At 34.4% G+C, this 21,072-nt stretch overlaps 1 protein-coding gene across 11 annotated transcripts in view; it reads right to left on the bottom strand.

Moving 5' to 3' along the window:
• TRDN (triadin) overlaps positions 1 to 21,072 on the bottom strand; it is a 241,099-nt gene that overhangs the window by 52,198 nt on the left and 167,829 nt on the right. For 10 of the 11 annotated variants that reach the window (XM_084889625.1, XM_084889629.1, XM_084889632.1 and 7 more), the window contains 2 exons: positions 18,646 to 18,693; positions 12,474 to 12,521 (listed from right to left, as the gene is read on the bottom strand). In XM_084889625.1, coding sequence (XP_084745751.1) covers positions 12,474 to 12,521; positions 18,646 to 18,693 — 96 coding nt within the window. Of the gene's footprint in view, positions 1 to 6,745; positions 12,522 to 18,645; positions 18,694 to 21,072 lie in introns of those variants that run through there. The other variant, XM_084889627.1, reaches the window with a different exon arrangement.

The raw sequence follows: 21,072 nt of genomic DNA, 5'->3' as shown, positions 1-21,072 counted from the left end.
TTATAGATAACAATATTAACTAATATTGTCTATTTCCTATGTGTTATAGAAAATGTTTTCTATTGTTTTGTCATTCAATATATACAATAACCCTGTAAAGTAGGCAGATCCCGAGATTATTCTTGATTTTCACATGAAGGAATTAATAACTTTCCCAGATTGTGTAGCTCTTAAATAGGAGACCTGGGATTTAGACTGATGTCTCTCTCAAGTCAACCACAAAGCTACTGGCTCTGATAGCTGACTGATTGGGATCAGAAAGGCTTTGGCTGGTGGTACTGAGGCAGACCTTGAAATATAGAAAGGAATTAGACCAACAGAGATGGAGTGGAAAGGATGACACATTTTAGAAGGACAGAAGAGAGAATAAGGAGGCCTGGGCTGGGCAGTCTGTCCATTTGGCTTTGTGAGTCACTTGTAGGCAACAGACTGCAGGGGAAGTGATGCTGTGTGACTTCCAAGGCTAAAAAGGCAGGGAAGACCATGCAGCTCCCACCTGCTCCTCTGGGAACCTAGTTCCTGGGAAGCTGGTGGTGTATAAGTACTCTAACTGACACCACCATGCAGCAGAGGATACAGATAGGCAGACCAGTCAACAGCCTACCGTAAGCTGAACTTCCAGCTAAGAGCTAGCATCAACTGCCAGCCATCTAAGTGAGCCAACCTGGACATCCAGAAGTTGGTTGCTTTGATGACTATAGCTCAAGCCAACATTTGACGGCAATCATGTGAAATTGTGCCTTTGGTGTTGTATCCAAAAAGTCATTGCCAAACCCAAGACCACCTAGATTTTCTGTTATGTTATCTTCTGGAAGTTTAAGAGCTTTAGGATTAAATTATGTCTATGACCCACTTTGAGTTAATTTTTTGAGAAGAATGCATGGTCTGAGTCTAGATTCTTTTATTATTATTATTATTATTATTATTATTTTTGCTTGTTGATATCAACTTGATTTAGTACCATTTGTTGATAAGACTATTCTTTCTCCATTCAATTGCTTTTGCTCTTCTGTCAAAGATAAATTGACTATATTTTATGGGTCTATTTATGAGCTATTTGTTCTGTCCCATCGATCTATTTATTTGTCTACTAGAGGCCCAGCACCCACAATTGCCGCCCTGCCCACAGCCTCTAGTAGCTTGTGCCCACTGTGAGAGCAGCTGCTTATTTGGTCATGATGGCGTTACGGCGTGATGGCCATGGGCCTTTTATATAAGAGATTCTTTTACCAATATACACTGTTTTGATTGTGTTGATTGCCATAGCTTTGTAGTCTTGAAGTCCAGCAGTATCAGTTCTCTGACTTCATTTTTCTCCTTTAATATTGTCTTGGCTGTTTTGAGTCTTATTTTTTTTTCCATAAAAACTTAAACTCAGTTTGTTGATATGTTTGTTGATATTCACAATATCAGTTTTCCAATAATATTTGGAATTTTTATTGTGATTGCATTGAATCTACACTTTGGGAAGAAATGACATCTTAACAATTGAAAAAGGAGATATATGCACTACTATATGTAATACTTTAAACAATAAAATAAAATGAAATAAAATAAAATAAAATAAAAAACAAGTTGAGTCTACCTACCCAAGAACATGGAATATTTCTCAATTATTCAATTTTTTTATTTTTTCACCAGAGTTTTATAGTTTTCTTCATGTAGATTGTATAGATATTTTGTTAGGTTTATATATAAATATTTCCTTCTCTTGGTTAATGTAAATTGTATTATAATTTTAATTTTGTTCATTCCAATTTTTCATTGCTGGTATACTACAAAACAATTCGCTTTTGCATATTAACCTTGTATCTTACAACCTTGCTATAAACATCGATTAGTTCTAGGCGTTTCTTGATTCCTTAAGATTTTTTTAGATAGAGAATCACATCATTTGTGAACAGTTTTATTTCTTCCTTCACAATTGATATAACTTTTATTTTCTTGTGTTAACCTGTTCTTCTAGTACAATGATGATTAAATGGGATTAGAGGAGATACTCTTGCCTTGTTCTTTATCTTAGTAGAGAAGCTTCCAGTTTCTCTTGATTAAGTATGATGCTCATTGTAGATTTTACTTTAGATGTTCTTTGTCAAGTTGAGAAAGGTCCTTTCATTCCTAGTTTGCTAAAATATTTTATCATGAATGGATATTGGATTTTGTCAAATAATATTCTATATCTACTGACATAGCTTTCATAGTTTTTCTGTGTTTCTTCCTTAGGTTGTTGATGTGATAGATTACATTCAATTTTTTTTCAAATGTTGAGTCAACCTTGCATAATTAAAATTAACCCCACTTGGTCAGGATGTATAATTTTTTATACATTGTTTGAGTTGCTAATATTTTAGGTTTCTGAGAACATTTTTAGCAGTCTCTCTAACAGTACCTTCAACTTTCTGATGGAAAAGTAGATGTAAAAGAAATTTGAAATCTGAGACTCTCAGAAAGATTTTGACTGGAGTAAAACAAAAGCTAATACTCTTTCAAAACAGAGTAATTACTGATGCCAAGAAAGCATCAGCTGCACACAGGGCCCGCTATTTCCGGGCGAACCTCCTCAGTAGGAACAGGCCGTGGGTATCCACTGTGAACGATAAGCTGGAGCCTCAGGAGTGTCTGTGGCATGGCAGAGTAGCCATAATCAGCAAAGTGAGCACCATTACCACGAGGTCGAACTCCACAAAGCAGGGCAAAGACCACCATTTCCCCATCTTCATGAATAAGAAAGAAAACATCTGACATTGCACTGAAACAGAAAGGGTGTCCGGCTTCCCTGTCCACTATACCAATGTCTCCAAAATGAGCCACTTGGGGAGGCAGAGACTCTGGGCCGGTGGTGGAGCAGACAGGTCATCTACCACCTCTTGGCTCCGCTGAAGGAATATGCTTGTATGTAAGGGACATTAGGGCAAAGTGCCGTGGTGACACAAAGTTAAACAAACAAACAAACAAACAAAAAAACACAATAAAACACAAAGAGCAGGAGGATGGAGAGAAGTATTCAGAAGAGAAACAGGAATTTAAAACAAAAACTAGAGGCGGAAATACCGGAGGGCTTTGCCTTATGAAAAGGGTGGACATCATCTCCTCATTTTTCAATGTTCATCTTTAGTCCTTTTTAAAAACAGTATCAGGTTTCCTCTCCCCCTACACTTTTGTTTCCTACTTCTTTGCAGAGGGACTTTCTCTCTGGGGTTTTGTCTCTTGCTGTGACTGAAACAAGAGGATCTATTGCAGCAAAAATCAATTCAGAAAACATAGTAACAATACCTTGCAGAGAAAAGATAAGAGAGAAGGGAAATTCTATAGAAATGTACATATTGGTATTGGATTTTTTTTTTAAAAGAAAAACTATGTATCTTTTTGTTGTTGTCTCCAGCCTGATCAGATAGGAGCACAAGCAGGGGATGGAAAGTACAGAGACACTCAGGAGTCCAAACCCCTCCCAGCCACTGAGCTGTCCTGCCAGCACCATTCCCAGTCACACAAAACAGAACCCAGCTACCAGCAGGGAGACCAAGACTCTTTTATACAGTATTTCAGGTGCCTACCACACAGGAAACCAGTTTCTAGAAGCTGCTGTTACCTCTTGTTTAATATATATATATATATATATATATATATATATATATATATATACACACATACATATATATATATATATATATATACACACACTATATGTATGATAAATATGAGCTATATTTATAAAAGGTACTGTTAATTATTCTAAAACAAAACAAAGAAAACACCCTAAAGAGTGTTCTTCCCATCTTTTAAAAAGACAAACTCAATCTATTCAATAAATATTCAGTGTCTCATTTGTGCTTGGAGCTGGAAGACCAAGATGGTTGCATGAAGTTCAGTCTTTGATGAAATGCATCTGCATCGACAGATTAAGAACAGAGATCGAGACAGAAGCCCAGGGCTCTGGGGCAACAGCAGAAGGATCGACAAATGCTCCCTGTTGGGGTGAGAAAAGACCTCACAGAAGCACTGGCACTTGTGTTGTATTCTGAAACTGGATATAAAATTTTCCATCAAAGAAGAATTGAAAAGGCATCTCCAATATTAGAAACTATAAAAGCAAACCACAAAGTGTGGAATTCATGTGGCTGGGTTGCTGAGTACACAAAATGGGAGAGCAGGGAGCCAAGGCTGTCATGTCACAGTGAGATCAGTGGTGAGGGAACCTGAAGAGAGCGCCATCAATGTAAGGGAGAAACACACATGGGTTGCCTCTTCTAGGCACCCTGATGGGAAATAGACCTCTAACCTTTGGTGTAGAGGAGGACACCCCCTACTGAGCCACACAAGCTAGGGCCTACGTTTTCAAATTTATATTCTTCCAGTGACAAGTAGTCTTTAGAGTCTAAAGGTAATTTTTTTTTCCTGTCATTGTGTTAAGAAAAGTTGGCTCATAAGGGAATATGATGCATACTGAATTGGCTGACAATATATAGAAAGTCATTGTCCTTTTGTTTGGACATAGTCCAAAATTGAAACCACCAGCCCCTCACAGAGGTGTTGTCACATTCTCCTGCTTCCAAAGATAATATCTTATTTCTGTGTGGGTGTCATGGGTATAAGTTCTATATATTGTGTGTCATTATTACTGATTTTTATAATTGAATTACTATTAAGAGTATTTTCATGTCATGTAAATGGACATCCAATAGTATGCTTCATTCCAGAAATGTGCTTTTTGAAATTTAAGAAAATGCTTTAAATATTATAATTAAGTAGATTTAAATAATATTTTAAAATATTTTTATTTTAGAATCTGAATCTTACTTTTCTGCTTATATTTTTGTACAGATTGTACTTGCAATCAGAAAAATAAGTATATTCTTCAGGTTTTGGGGCAAAGTTGAAATGTTGCAGGCATGGAGACACTTATTACAAATGAGAATTGGACAATATTAAGATTCGAAAGTCCTTTAGAGATTCCTTAGTAAAATAAATTTGGTTTATAAAAGAGGCTTTATTGGGCAAGAAATGAGCCTAATTTCACAGAATAATTTTCTGAAAGGACTATATCACACCCTAAGTTTTATTTGAAAAAAACTTTATACTCTATGGTTCAAGCAGGTTTATATTTCTAATCATCATTGGCTTTCATTAGTTATTTCTTGTTCAAGGACCAACAACACAAATGCTATCTGCAAGTTAAAAAGTGTTCACCAGAATTTTCATTGCTAAGACTCTTGATAAGAATATAGATGCTTTGTATAGGTTGTCTGACCTACTATTTCTTTTCTTCACATATAAATCAACTGAAATTAAATCTAGACTTTGCAAATTATAATGAACAATAGATTTTTAAATTTACTTTGCCATTTCATAATTCTAAGAAAATATATTAATTGAATTTTCATTTTTTTAAAGAATTGCTTTTTAATTAGCATATACATCATTCTATGAAAAAAATTGGGGAAATAATAGTCAATAAGGCATAATCAAATTTTATGTATGTTGATAAAATTTTCATGTTTATTTGTGAAATTATCTCACCTACAAATTGTGTGTGTGTGTTTTACAACAGTAAGAATGCAATCATGCTTTTTAAAATGTAGGGCTGGTGATTTCAATGATTTCTGCAAAAAATGGAGGTTAAACTCCAGTAATTTGCTCCAGAATATGACATCAATATTGATTTTAATTAATTTTATTCAATATAATGTAGGCCAAATCTTTTTTTTTCCTAAACAGGCCTTTAGTAGAAAATCAATTTAAAGAAAAATCAATTTAAAGAAAATCAAGTGAAAGGGAAATATCAATAAAAATTTTTCATGAAAAACAATCTCTGTTCTGGCTACTCAGTTTTCTAACCTAGCAGCTTATAATGCAGTTTCTATTGAACATTTTAAATATGGCTTCAGGATAATAACAGGGATGAAAGTAAATAATATAGAAAAAAGCATAATTATGTTTTCTTGGTGAGTTAGATGATAAACACTAAAATGCGTTTCCACAGTCTTTTATATAATGTAGTGTAAAGTTGATTTCTTCTCTAAAGAAAAACATTTTAATCTTCAAATATCTATATCACATAATTGAAAATTATATTCACATTTCAAATTCTGGTAATAGTGGATCAAAATTTACAGGAAGAAAAGTAAGAATTGTAAGTGAATTTTCATTATGTAGAGAATGTAAATGCCCTATTACAGATTTAAGTATGTGTTAAAGAGCCATCACCTAATATTAAGATGTAGATAATAACCAAGAATATACAATTTTCATTGTTTGAAAATTATTAAATTATTTAAGGTATTGCCAAAGAAGTTTGAAGATCACATGACAACTTTCTTCATATTGACAATTAGAAGTGGTTTATAATTGCATTCTACTAGCTTTACATGAAGAATTTTAGAAATTAAATCAAGACAGCTTCAGAATTACAAGACAGGTGAAGCAACAAAGCACATCTGATGTAAAGAAAGTTTGTGGCTTTTAAGAACCTTAAAGATGAGTAAACTTTCCATTAAGAAACTACTTTGATGAATCACAGAAGTGATAGAAGGCAAGCAGAGTATGAGTGGCACATTGCCCCGAGGCCTGCTGTCTGTTCCAGAAATATAAGAACGCTTGAGTTAGCCCATGTGCCAATTGGTTCCTCTGCCCTGAGAGTTAGTAAGGTAAATTTAATGGTAAGAAAAGTGATCCCAGTATGAAGTGCAGGGTGAGGTTCCTGGGGTAATCTTACAGGTTTAGTGTGCCTTTTTTTTTTTTCTCCTATAAAATGCCCAGAATCTCTAAGAAAGAAAGAAAAAAAAAAAAAAGGAAAAATAGATCACATTAAACAGAGTAGTTATTCATTTTCTTGATAATTAAACGACAGAATAATTTTATGGAAACAAGGTTTTGGGTATTACAATGATCTCTGTGTGTGACCTGTATTTGCCTATATTTTGCATAAAATGAGAGTGATCAAGTTACATATTAGCTTATTAGAGAAAATGGATCATTAGTAACAATGAACTTTTTAAACTTTTGAATAATGGTACAGTATGATTGTAGATCTCATTGCATTGTTTCCAAATCTTATCAACATCATTGGCATACATTGCTCCTTTACTGGGCTGAAATTCTCTTTAGCACTGAATGACATTCCTACCTATAAATGTTTGAATCACATGAACCAAATGTTGCATAGTGGGAGGCAGCACACTGCACGTCAATCTAACAACACAAACTTTTTTTTTTTTTTTTTTTTTTTTTAACTATGCTGCTCTGCTGTGATAGATTGCATTTAGACCTGTTTCTGTTGGGATGAGGGGGAGGAGAGAAAGATAGTGAGGAAGAGGGGACTAGGAAGACATTTCCCATGCATGAGATAAATAACTGTGAGAACATTCTAAAAGTATTACATAAAATAAGAGGAAGAAGTGAAATGTGTTACGTGATCAAGTGAGACAGTGGAGTCTGCAAAGGTTCTCTTGAAGACAGAGGTCAACCAAAGGACTTATATGCATGCATATAAGCCTAACCAATGGACACAGACAACAGGGGGGTGAGGGCATGAGTGGAGGATGGAGGTGTGTGGGTAATGGGGCGATAAGGACATATATGTAATACCTTAAAAGAAAAAAAAGTAAAAAACAACATATAAATAAGCAGAGTACACTCGTGTGTACAGGTGTTGCATGGGCTCCTTATGTAGATCATTTCTCTGAAGCTCACTCCGTGCTCTTCACACCCATTCCCCAGCGCCTAGTCTGTTGTGAGCGCTCAATAAATATTAAATAACTAATAAGTATTAAATAACTAATGTGCAAACGATTGTTAAGAAGGCTGGAATTCACAGGAATCAATAGTAAATTGTAATCATTTAACATTTATTGAGAGTCAACAGCATGACTTAGTCCACATGTGCAAATAGGTTATTTTATAATCACATATCAAGCAAATAATTTAATACAACTTGTGTTAACTAGATGTTTCAGTTTTACTCCATTGATAATAATTATAATTTAAAAAAAATAATGTTGACACATCATGAAATAAGGACATTCAGCATTTAAATAAGTAAGTTTCTCTCAGGGAAATCATTACTCTTAGATATTAACACTCACTTGAAAGTATGAGCTAAAATTGCAATAGGTACACATCACAGATTCTACATAGACCCGTACAGATACAAAGAATAAAAGAATCTGGAAAGGTGGATGAGAACAAATTTACAAATCATAGAATAGCATTTGAGTTTCACCTGCTGCTGTGACAATTTAAAACACTAATACAATTATTGAAGGTACTGTTGCTTACAAAATAGCATCAGAGGCAAAGAAAGACAGAAACTCTTTAGATGGACACAAATTAGCAAATTAATGCATTTTGAGACATTTCTTAATTTAAAGCAAAACTGACGTTTTTATTACAGGAAATCACTGGATTTGATACATTTATGATCCACATTCTCCAATTTTACCCCTTACAAAATGATTACTAATTTGTTTAAATTTATTTTTAGGGGGTATTAACAGACACTCAATTCTATTAATGTTTTTCTTTTTTCATAAACATTTTTGTCATGCTTCCACTTAATTGAATTTGAAGTGATTTTTAATTAAGAGGATGGAAACTATACTTAATATTTCTGTAATAAAAGTTTCAGTTTAGTTTTGGGATAATGAAGTATCGATAAGAATTCAAGTTTATAAACTGTGTTTTTCCCTAACATCTTAGAAATGAAAGTCTTTCTAGACCAGTCTTTCCTTAAAGAAGCAAAAAGCTTCTATATTCTGCTATAAGAAACATACTACTTAAAACCTCAGCTGACTAGATAATTTTGAGTTTTGGAAGGAATAAGAGATAATCTAGGCTCAGCTTCATAATGTTTCTATATTTAGGCTCATATATTGCCTTCATTGGGCAATTGTTTTATTTTCTCTTCCACTTTCAGCTTCACAAAATAGTTTATAATAATTTCAATTACTAAAATTTAATATTTTCTATATCTTTAACCAGATTATAACTGCACATGCAGTTTTATTTATGTAAGAGAACTATCTACAAAAATTATCAAATCAATAATGTAGTTAACAATGCATATATATTAATTTTTCTCTACTATTTCCACTTTCAAATGGGAGTAGTTGAAGGATCCCATCATTTGTCTTCTGGTTTCTAAAATATTGGAAATCACATTTTGATTTATTAACACATCCTAAGTGCACAGTATTTATAGAGGCACAGTTCACTAAAGTCTGGATTACCTAATATTTCTTCCTTCAACAATTCCACTCTCATTCATCCCACAACTATTAAACACTTACTACATGCCAGCCCTGTTATAGGCTCTTAGAACAGATTCTCATAGAAGACCTAAAGTGATGCCATACGCAGGCATGAATAAAAGAAAAGGAAAGATGATTTGAGAGTGATTTAATTCATTACTATTTACTTCACCTTTTCACTGTTGAACATAAGTCAATTGGAAGGAAAACATTAAAAGCAAAGAGACTCTGGGACTCCAATCTTTTAAAGTTAATTATCTTGACGGGTCTCCTTCCTTGCCCCATTAAATAGCAAGCCACTTCTTTAGAGTGATTATTTTGCTACTCTGGCTAGGAACTAGCAAATATTATTAAAGATTTTTTTTTCCTCAGAAAAAGTGAGATTGAAAAAGAGAGATTTAGGAGGGTAGGTTGATTTTGAAAAGAAATATCAAATGTACATTAAGTATAAGAAATTAAATAATATACTAAGCTTAATAAATGTGATGTACTCTTTGTAGATATACAAGTATATAATGTTGAATCCTCATACAGTAACATGTGTTGAAATGCTTTATCTTTGGCAGTCCTTAGTTCTTACTAAAAGGATAGTAGCATTTATTGTGGAAAACATTTGCTTCTCCTGATGCTTCTAGGTAACTGCTTTCCAAACAAGGAGAAACAAGAAGAAATAAGGTGGATGTGTGTGACTATTTGGGTGTTCCCCTTTAAGGTGAAGGAACTTAGAGTTTCTTAATACTCAAAATTCTATTCTCATCAATGTCTGATCTTTATGAGAAAAGTAACTAAAAATGATTCATCATGAGTTAAAGATAAAAGTTTTTTTTTTACTTTTGCAGAAATTATACTAATCAAATTTCTACCTCTTATATGACATAATGTCTAATTTGCTAAGTTACATTAACATTAAAGTGTGTTTCCTCTTTCACTATCTGAATTTCCTATCAAGTTTCATTTAATCAACATTTTCACAAGTTTTTCCAATTATAATGCAGACTAAGTCCAGAAGTTCAATATGCACAATTTTACATAGATCAAAAAATGCAGTTGACATCCATAAAGAATTATGAAAACCATATAGTTTTTCCCTTGCACAAATCCATAAGTTCACACTTAAATGAAGTAAAGTAACTCTTTAGTGAATCAATAGCACTTCACTGCATTGAGAACTAGTTTGAGATTATGCATACGTAGGAAGATAGCTGAAAACTACACAAGGATAAAAAGTACACAACAGTTTGAAAGCACCATCTTATGAATAAATATCAGAATATTTATGAAATCTATAGAATGTCATTGATTTATTCTCATATAAACTCCCTGCTTTATTAAAATCACAAATATATATATTTTATACTTATTGCTAGTCATAGATATCCTATAAAAAGTATGCAAGTTATTCAAATACTCTACTTATGATTTTTATAGTTGAATAACATGAAGCCATTGCTTGACAATATTTAAAAAACTGAAATGATTTACTTAATTAATATAAAAAGCCATTGAAATAACCTCTTAGACTTTTTACAGAGTCAAGAACTTAAGGTCTTCATAAGATAAAAGGTATTGTTATTTAAAATATGAATTATGAAATCATATGAATGAGTAAGTTCATTAAATCTCTAAAAGCCATTTTCAGTCTCCTATCAACTTGAGAAAACATGATAGAATCAATGAAAATGACACTAACTTAATTAGAAGAAATAAACAGCCTGTGCTTAAATCAGTTAGCTATCAGGTACTATTATAGTATAGCCATTTTATATTTTAGTCAACCTTCTCTTAATATGCCTTGGCTATCAAAGAAATCTTTAAAAGTCATAAAAGACAAGTAATCAAAGCCTTTACACTATATAGGCAAAATGAATGCAGTTTAATGAAGGCAATTTGATAGCTGATCTCACCCACATTAAAGCTGATATTATAAAAAATATATACTTAAGCAAATACTGAATGTTTATCTAGGAATTTATAACTTTTCAAATCCTTTAATGGACGTTTTCTTATTTGGGCTCTGCATCTTGTCAGGTAAGCAGGTCAGATATAATGAACATCATTTTTAAAGAGAAAGTTTATGCTTCAGAACCTTGTCTAAGTGAACAAGTTGAAATTAGTACTCATACTCCTCCACTTTATATTTCAGAGACTAAAATACTCACTTCAAAAAGAAGTTGACAGAAACATTCTCTCACATTCCTGGTAGTTTTCAGAAGCCAAAATTAACTTGAAAACATTTCCCTAATGTGATTTTTATTTAAAAAAGACCAAAGACATAAATCCCTGAATAATTGTCTTAACTGAATCCTTAACCTTAGTTTATTTGCCTAAAATGTGAGGAACTGAAGAATATTAGAATATGTTTGCATATAAAATATTAAATTTCTGATATTAGAAATTTAACTGCATCTCAAATTTAAGAGGATAAATTATTTTACTTTACTCTTAACAAAATTATTGCTAGTTATGATTTGATTTGTTAATTATAGTAAGTAACAAATAATATGATATTATAACATATAAAATTTGAGTCGGGGCAACTATTAAAATTAGTAGAACTCTGATTTCTAACAAAAAGACCTAACATCATTTTAAATGTTTTAACTCTACTCTGCTATAGCATTTTTCTCAAGCATATTCTGGAGTGACATATGTATTATTTAGCTGCATAAACAAAACTTAAAATGCATTATTTATAATATTATGACAGGTAAAATTAAAAATTCAAACCTCTTGGGGAAATCAGTAGCTGAAGTCATAATAGAAACTCAACTTATTTCTATTGCTGCTTTTTTATCTTTGTTTTAACTGTTACATGTTCTTTAAGCAGTAGAAATTGTTTTTGCATAAATGGAATTGTTTCATATTTATTCTTTGAACTGGTTTTGGTCAGGTGTTGTTAAAACCGCAAATCAAACTGGAAAATGTCTCCCCGTTGCCCCAGAGGATCATTTCCTTATTCCCAACAATCGTCAGTGTTTTTCCTGATGTAATTAAGCAGTCTGCAGAGTTCCCCTGTTCTGAACTTATATTCCAAGTTTAATTATACAAAAGAGCAAAACCCAGATCGCAGCCTCATAGTCTCCCTGGCACAGAAAAACACGGAGGACAGTGAGAGGGAGCAATAGATTTAAAGCTTATTGTCTTCCGCCTGTCTGCATCCAGGGCTTTCCTCCTCATGTTGGTGTCTCTCTAAAGAAGATAATGTCAACCTCCTTCATTTTTTTTTACCTTGCTCCACCGCCTTCGTTGTTTTCTCTTCTTTCTTTCCAGGGACACCTGCAAAGCAGAGATAATGTTTAAGTAAAAGTTCCTGATAGAAATGCTGCTTCTGAACAACAAAAAAACATTTTTACCTCTTCAGTGCCAACTATTTCTCCCAAACATGCTAGTTTTCAAAGCTTTTTCAACATTTCTTATTTCCCAACAATCCAATTGAAACCTATATTAAATCTAATGTTGTAGAATTAGAGGAGAAAAATCACTTGACTTTTTCTGACTATTCTTTCATACTCAGCTTTGATAAACACTAAACATGCTCTACAAAGAATTCCACTTGACAGGACAATGAGCTATTAACTTACATTCAAGGTTATTGCTGGAGTTATTTAGCATCTTAAAAATGTCAATTAGATATGGCTTTAAATTCAAGCATAATAGAGCTGCATCAACTGACAAGACAGTGTGTAGTCATCCTTGAGATTTATTTAAACCTTAACTGAAGTTGCAAGGAACCAAAAGAGAAATAAGATTGCCATGTAGGTGCTGTTTCCTCTGAACTATGCTTTCTCTGAGACTTGTTGGTCTCAGTAGAGTATTCACTACTTACTTATTTATAAGTAAAAATAGTAAAAATGATTCACACAAAATCAGTGTACCACACTGAAATAATTGATTCAAGTAAAAATCTTCAGAAGATAGTACCGACTTTTAGATGAAAATGAGTGAGGAACTGAATATTGTCATTATAGCCAAGTATTACCACACGGAGTGGCAAAGGGGAAATATGCAATTTTGAAATAAAGAAATGTGCTTGTCACCAGTATAATTCATTGATGATACTTGGAACCATCCTATATAATAAAAAGCCGATATGCAAATCAACCAAATGGAGGGATGACCGGTCGCTATGATGCACACTGACCACCAGGGGGCAGGTGCTCAATGCAGGAACTGCCCCCTAGTGGTCAGTGCACTCTCACAGGGGGAGCATCACAGCTAGAAGCCCTGAGCCAGGCTCACAGCTGGCGAGCGCAGTGGCAGTAGCAGAAGCCCCTCTGACCTCTGCAGCAGCACTAAGGATGTCTGACTGATGGCTTAGGACATCCCCTGAGGGGTCCTGGACTGCGAGAGGGTACAGGCTGGGCTAAGGGATTCTCCCTCCCCCACCCACCCCCCCAGTGCACAAATTTTGTGCACTGGGCCTCGTCTATAATAATAAAAGTGTAATATGCCAATTAGACCAGATAGCAGAACAATTTTCTGGACAAAGCCGAAGTATCCAGGGACGAGGCAGAGGTGGTTAGGGGTGATCAGGCAGGCAGGCAAGTGGTTAGGGGCAATCATGCATGCAGGAAGGCAAGTGGGTAGAAGCCTGCGGTCCCAGATTGTGAAAAGGATGTCGAACTGCCAGTTTTGGCCATATCCTGAATACCCGGATAGGGACTAAACCGACCACTGGACATCCTCTGAGGGGTCCCAGGTTGCAAGAGGGTGCAGGCCAGGCTGAGGGACACCCCGCCCCCATGCATGAATTTCATGCACTGGGCCTCTAGTTTATTCATGATAGGACATATTATTTGCTTCCTAATGAAATGAACTGTGATATATATATATATATATATATATATATATATATATATATATATATATAGTATAACATATGGAATATTCTTGACAAAACAACTGGAATCCAGGTAAGCTAAAGATTTAACTTTCTTAATCAAATACAGGATATCGAGAACATTTTAAACAGCATTCTGAAGAAACAATCAGAACAATGAAGATGTATACAATGTAAGTGGCCATGATCTTTTCAAAAATTTAATATGAAGAACCAGATAGATAGAGAATTGCTTTTTACAGAAAACTTGTTAAAACCACTCATTATTTATAATAGTTCATCTGCTCATTCTTTTGAATTTTTCAAGTAGATAATTTCATCTGTGAGTAATGAGTTTTATTCTTACTTTTCTATTCTTGTACCTATTATTCCTTTTTCTCATCTATTGCACTGCTGCAATAGCCAGTACAATTTGTAATAGTGGTGATAGCATACACCTTTGTCTTGTTCTAATTCTTAGGAGAAAACCTTTCCACTTTTCTCCAGTGGGTATATTTGTTTTTTTAAAAAATATATCTTAACAGATTAAGGAAGCTTCTTTCTACTCTAGTGATGAATTGTATCAAATGCATCTACTATGATTTTATTATTCTGGTTAATTACATTGATTTTTTTTTTTAAGTTGCATTCCTGAAGCCTGCCCAGCATGGCCCTGTGGTTGAGCTTCAACCTATGAACCAGCAGATCATGGTTCAATTCCCAGTCAGGGCACATGCCTGGGTTAGAGGCTCAATCCTCAGTGTGGGGCATGCAGGAGGCAACAAATCAATGATTCTCATCATTGATATTTCTTTCTCCTTCTATCTTCCTCTCAGAAATCAATAAAAATATATTTTAAAAATAATAAATAAATTCCATTCCTAAAATAAACCAGTTTGCTTGCATTTTATCTTGCACATATATTTTCAGACTTGATCTGCTCAAGTCTATGCCTTCATATTCACAAAATAAGTTAGTCTTTATATTTTGTTTGTTTTTTTCCAGCTTCTATTAGGTGTTAATATTAAGGTTTGAATGAGTAAATGTTTCTTATTTTCTATATCTGGAAAATTTGGTATAGATTGTTAATATTTCCTTAAACGTTTGAAAGAATTCACCACTGAAGCCATTGGGCTAAATTTTTCTTTGTAGAATTATAATTATGGATTCAAAATATCGGTTTAATTAAAAATTTTCAAATTTATTTTAAAAAGTTTTCCAAAAAAGAAATGGAGAGAACCAAGATGGTGACATAGGCAAATGCCCATACTCCTGCCTCCCACAACTACATCAAAATTACAACCAAAATACAGAACAACCATCAACGAGAACCACCAGAAATCTGGCTGAATGGAAGTCCTACAGCTAGAGAAGTAAAGAAGAAAGCACACTAAGACTAGTAGGAGGTGTGGAGGCACAGAATGGGCTGGCCCGGCATCCATATGGCCGTTTTTTTTTAATCAGGAGGAAGATGGTCTCTGCAGAGGCCACCTGGGAGGAGCAAGGGGTCCCAGACCCACACCAGGGGTCCCAGAGCTGGGAAAAGAAGACCCTGTGGCAGTCAGAACTACAGCTATAAAAACCAGTGCAGATTAGGACTCAGTGACACACAGGCTGCTGGAGACCCAGCTGCTCCTCTTAAAAAGCCAGTACCATGAACTGAATTTACAAGCTCCTGCTTCCTCTGAGCTCCAGCACCAGGGTGAGTCTCTGGGGAATCCGAGGAGAAATTGGACTGTCTGCAATCTGGGCAGAAACTTGGGGATGGCTTTCTTACAGACAGAGGTGTTAGCAGCGGTCATTATTCCCATGCTGGGGACCTCCCCATCACAGGGCTGACTGGCAGACATTTCTGTTTTTTCCAACCTGGTAATTCCTTGAGACCCCACTCCACCTAATTTACAACCCCATCCAAGCTGTGTACAATGGCTTTTGCATATGAATGGCCTGTCCTTGCTCAAGCTAAAATCCTGTCAAACAAGCTTCACCTGGGTCAGGGAGCCCCAAACCTATCAATAAAAGGTCCAAGACCTACATCAGCAGCAGCCTGCCTTGCTTCACAACTGGACCTAGTCTGGGCACCTCCAAACTGATACAAAGAGGAGGAATCTGAAGATCTCTCTGTCGCTCCTGCTGGGTGGCCCCAGGCAGTGGCTGACTTTACACCTCCCTGGAGAACCAAGAGCCAGTGTACCCAGTGGTTAGTGTCAGACCTTACCAGATTACAACTCTTCACATCCAAAGTGACACACTCAAGGAGCAAACTCAGCGAGCACCAAAGCCCCACTGAAGCAAGTCCTGCTCCATAAGAGGAAGTTTAAAAGTGATCTAAGCAACAGATCTTGAGAGACTCTTACATCATTTTAACAAGCTTGGACTTTATTTTATGGGCAACTGTGGAAAAGAGAGTTTTTGTTGTTTAGACATTTTTTCTCTCTCTTTAAAAATATTTTTATTGATGTAGGAGAGAAAGGGAGAAGGAGAGAGAGAGAGTAGCATCAATGAAGAGAGAATCACTGATTGGCTGCCTCTTGCACATTCCTTACTGGGGATTGAGCCAGCAAGCGGCCTGGGTATGTGCCATTGACTGGAATTGAACCTGGAACCCTTCAGTCTGTACACCAATGCTCTATCTAATGAGCCAAACCAGCTAGGGAGAGTGTTTTAAATTAAGAGTGATTTATTCTGTTTTAAGACTTTGATAATTTACTTTTATAGTACTGGGAGTTCTGGTAAGATGAATATTACTGAAATAAAAATAAGGAGATGAGGAATGTGGTGAAATTGTTGTAATGGTTAAACATAAGACAATGAATATTTAAATGCAGATTAAAGGCATGGTTGTGAATAGAAGGAAATATATTCAAGGAATATTTCGGGAATAAAATCAGCAGAATTTGAAGATTCTTTGAATATTAAGTGAAGGAAAGAAAAAGAAAAATGAGTCCCCCGCAGATTTCCAGAAAGGTGGAGAGTGGATTGTGGTTTCACCAGTGATAATGAATTCCAAATTGAGAAGAGAAAATTAGTTTATCCACTCATTTATGGGAGAGCATTATGCTTAGTGAAATCAGCCAGTCAAAGAAAGACAAGTACCATATGTTTTCACTCATATGTGGAATTGAATGAAGTAACTGAACTACCAAGCAAAATAGAGATAGGTTCATAGATAGTGAGAAGGCAAATACTGAATGGATTGAAAAAAAAAAGAAAGAAAGAAAGAAAGAAAAGAAAGGAAAGAGAATAAAAGAGAGAGAGCTCATGGACAAGGACAGCAGATTAAGGGAGGGGGTGGGGATTGGGTGGAAGTGGAACAGGGCATAATGGGGATTAATGATGATGGAAAAATAATATAAAATGAGGCATTTGGTTAAGAAAGGTTGTATTTGCCTGGTTGATGTGGCTCAGTGGTTGAGCATCGACCTATGAACCAGGAGGTCATGGTTCAATTCCTGATCAGGGCACATGCCCTGGTTGGGGGCTCAGTCCAGTGGTATGGGGAAAAGGGCATGAGGGAAGTGGCTGATCAGTGATTCTCTCTCATCATTGATAATTTTATCTGTCTCTCCGTCTCTAAAATCAATAAAATATATTTTAAAAGGTTGAATTTAAAGCTATTTATTGGGCATTTGGACATACAAGGCTGAAATTTTCTTGGAAAAGCATTTTCATGAAGTCATGAAATGACAATGTAGAATTGGTAACAGAGTTTCCTTCAGCCTTGAGAGGGGGCATATTTAACAAAGAGAGGTTGTAGAATGAGAAATCCAGAGGATTAATAATGGAATCTGGAAGCATCAATGATTAAGGTGTAGAAAAGGGCAAAACAGAAGTCAGACAAAAATATCAGGGAATATTAGGAGAACTCAGACTATGTTGGTATGATAACCCAAAAGGGAGAGAAAAAACAAAATGGTAGGTGTAACTGAAAAATCTAGTCATGTGAGCGCTAGAATGGTTTCACTGGTTTGGTAATGATAACCACCAGCATCAGTAAGAGCATTAATGACACAGTAGGAACAGAAGCCACGACCTAATGGGAAATGAGAAGGGACACTGACAAGAAAAATCCATTTGAAAACTTAAATTGCAAACTTTCCAATATGTTTCTTAAATCAAAGTGTTTCCAAGTGAGCATTCCAAGGAACACATTTTAAAATCTGATATTATTCTTCCCCAAAATGTCTGTTGTTCATGTAAGTCAAACTTTCATTTGTTGGGGCTCTAACCACCTCAGGCAGTATTTTGTAGTCCAATGCTCTCTCCAGGTGATTGGGATTCCACTGAACTTGAACGGCTACATTTCTTCAATTTTTCAGAAACTAACTTGAAATTGAGCTGCAATTACTAGTTTTAGTTGATGGCCCCAAGGAATGAAACTATCGGCTTCAGAACACGGAAGACAAAACCTTGTTAATATAGACACTATAAATCTTGTACAAAGTGAGTTTGTTTCCACATCAAGAAATAGTGAAATCAATATAGAGAGCTCTTTAATAAGCGCTAAATGAAACATTAAGTTAGAAACCTGTGCAGAAATAAGTTTTAGTCATGACACCTTTTTCTTTAAGTTGCAGTCACCTTTTTTAGTGGAGGTAGCACCAGCCTCTTCCTTGGCTCGATCAGTTTCTGCAAAATTCAGATATTAAAGAATGAGAAATGCACCTCAGAGATGCCAGGTGGATAGTTACAGTATTGTAAATCAGACAAGGCTAAACTGTCCAAAAGATAAAATGTATGTGGCACCTGAGAGCAAAGAGGCAGCAGAGGAAGTCAGACTATGAAGCACGTGTATTTTTATAAACTTGTGAACTTCTTTAAGTAGCAATACAGACCCTCTCTTCCAGAATTTCACAATGCTATATCAAAATTTTAGCTTATATAAGCAGTGACCATAAAAGCAGGTAGCTTATTCCACAAAATACACTGGAACACTAATTTATTAGTTTATAATTATATCTAAAACGATATGAGTTATAGGAAAAAGGACTTGTGGCCTTTAATTATGATATATCAAGAAGTATTTTACATCAATCAATTAGCTTTGCATTATAAGAGATTAGCCATACTATAACATAACATTTATTTGAATATTGATTCAAATCAATATTTGAGAGAGAGAAAAAATAAGATAAAAAAGGCCAAAATACTTTCTTGGAGCTTCTCTGAATATCTAGTGTGGAAGATAAGAAAGTTGCCTTTTAGACATAATCTAAAATGCTGGCGCCAGTACAAAATGTTGGACCTCAAATCAAGGCTAATTAAAGTTGAAGTTTTCTGTCACCCAAAGGAAAATAATAGATCTCAAGCTTGACTGTGTTCTTCAGTATTTTCCCTACATTGATTTTGGCTTCCTCAGGGCCTAAACAATTTCACACCACAAACTCAATCACCATTCTAGTTATTCCATTGAAGTGAGTGCTAATAATATATGACCTCATACTCTTTCCATGCACTTGCTCTAACCCAGTCAATCTTACCTATCTTTTAAAATTCAATACCATGGAAATGCATCACATACACACTTTATGTTCACTAAACTATGTATCGCACTTAATTATTTTCTTTCAAAATTTAAGATGATGACATTAATATCTTGAATGTTAAAGTTGTATACACAAAACTATGTACACCATAATACATAGGTGATTTAAGAAATTTTAAAAGTATTTGTAATGATATGCAATTTTTACCTTAGTCATTAACTTTACACACAACCTATTGTATATAGTAGCATGTAAAAATAAAAATTCCATAATAAGGTTTTAAGGCCAAACGTTTTTTTCCCAGAGAGGAAATGGGTGGTTACATTGTTAGTAGATAATGAAAAAATTATAAATTATCCCTAATTAATTTTTATCTTGAGAGATAATACCCATGTAAAGACCAAATCTCTCAACAATATAAGGAGTTAAGTATGAATTATTTTGCAACTTTTATATTGGGTTGAAGATGATTTGGTAATTTAATTTTGTGGAAATGATGCTGATATCTTCAAAACTTGATCTGATAGTGTGCTTCATAGATAGCAGAACCTATAATGTTTTTTTTTTATTGCAAATGAATATTTTTATCTACATGTTATGATTTTTATGAAGAAAATGTTCATTTCAGAGTAATCAATCTAAAGTTTTCTACTAAAATTGCAAAGTTATCAGTTCTATTTTATATATATTTCTGGTAATGCATTTCTATAGACCAAATATTAGCATCCTAAAGACTTCATAATATAAAGTTCCAATCAGATTTAATATTAACTAAAATTTTTCATGAAATATAAATGGAACTTAAAGTTCATATAAACCTCTTTTAAAGTTTACTATGACTATATGAACACTTCCATGTGTAATTTTTAAAAGAAATTTTCAATAAGTTACTCAACATTACAATTTCAAATTTTCTCTGATAGATTCATAAATCATATACTATCTCAAAAACCCAGCACTAAATTAAAAAATGAATTTGTTTTATGTATCAGTACTATTTTTAATACTCATGGAGCTACTGAAAACAAAAATATATAAACACATTATGCATACAATTCAGGTTTAACTATAAATTCTTATACAAAAAGCTTAGAGAATCTAAAAGTATATTTTTTCTAAAATTATTATATTCCAATTTTTTTATTGATTAAGGCATTACATTATGTGTCCATATCTCCCCATTGCCCCCACCCCACTCCCATACATGCCCTCCCCCCACATCAGTGTCTTGCTTCCATTGGTTATGCTAATATGCAATTATGCCAAAATTATTTTTATTAGTAACAGTCTGTGAGTTACGGTATGGAATTAAGAAATACTGACAAAATAATTAGCATTTCTCCCTAAGAGTATTTGCTACTATTGAAGCAGATGCCATAGTATGTTATAGTTTTCAGTCAATATTTACAATGCGAGGATACAGACATTAAAAGGAAAACTATGATATTACAACAGTAGTAATTAATAAAATTTGGAGGGCTTCATTTTATTAAAGACAAAATGACTTCACTGGTAGACAAAT

The sequence above is a fragment of the Pipistrellus hanaki genome (assembly GCF_964339955.1).
Source record: "Pipistrellus hanaki genome assembly, chromosome: 7".
NCBI classification, from domain to species: domain Eukaryota; kingdom Metazoa; phylum Chordata; class Mammalia; order Chiroptera; family Vespertilionidae; genus Pipistrellus; species Pipistrellus hanaki.
The sequence above is the reverse complement of the archived record's forward strand: the minus strand, read 5'-3'. Positions and strand labels throughout refer to the sequence as shown.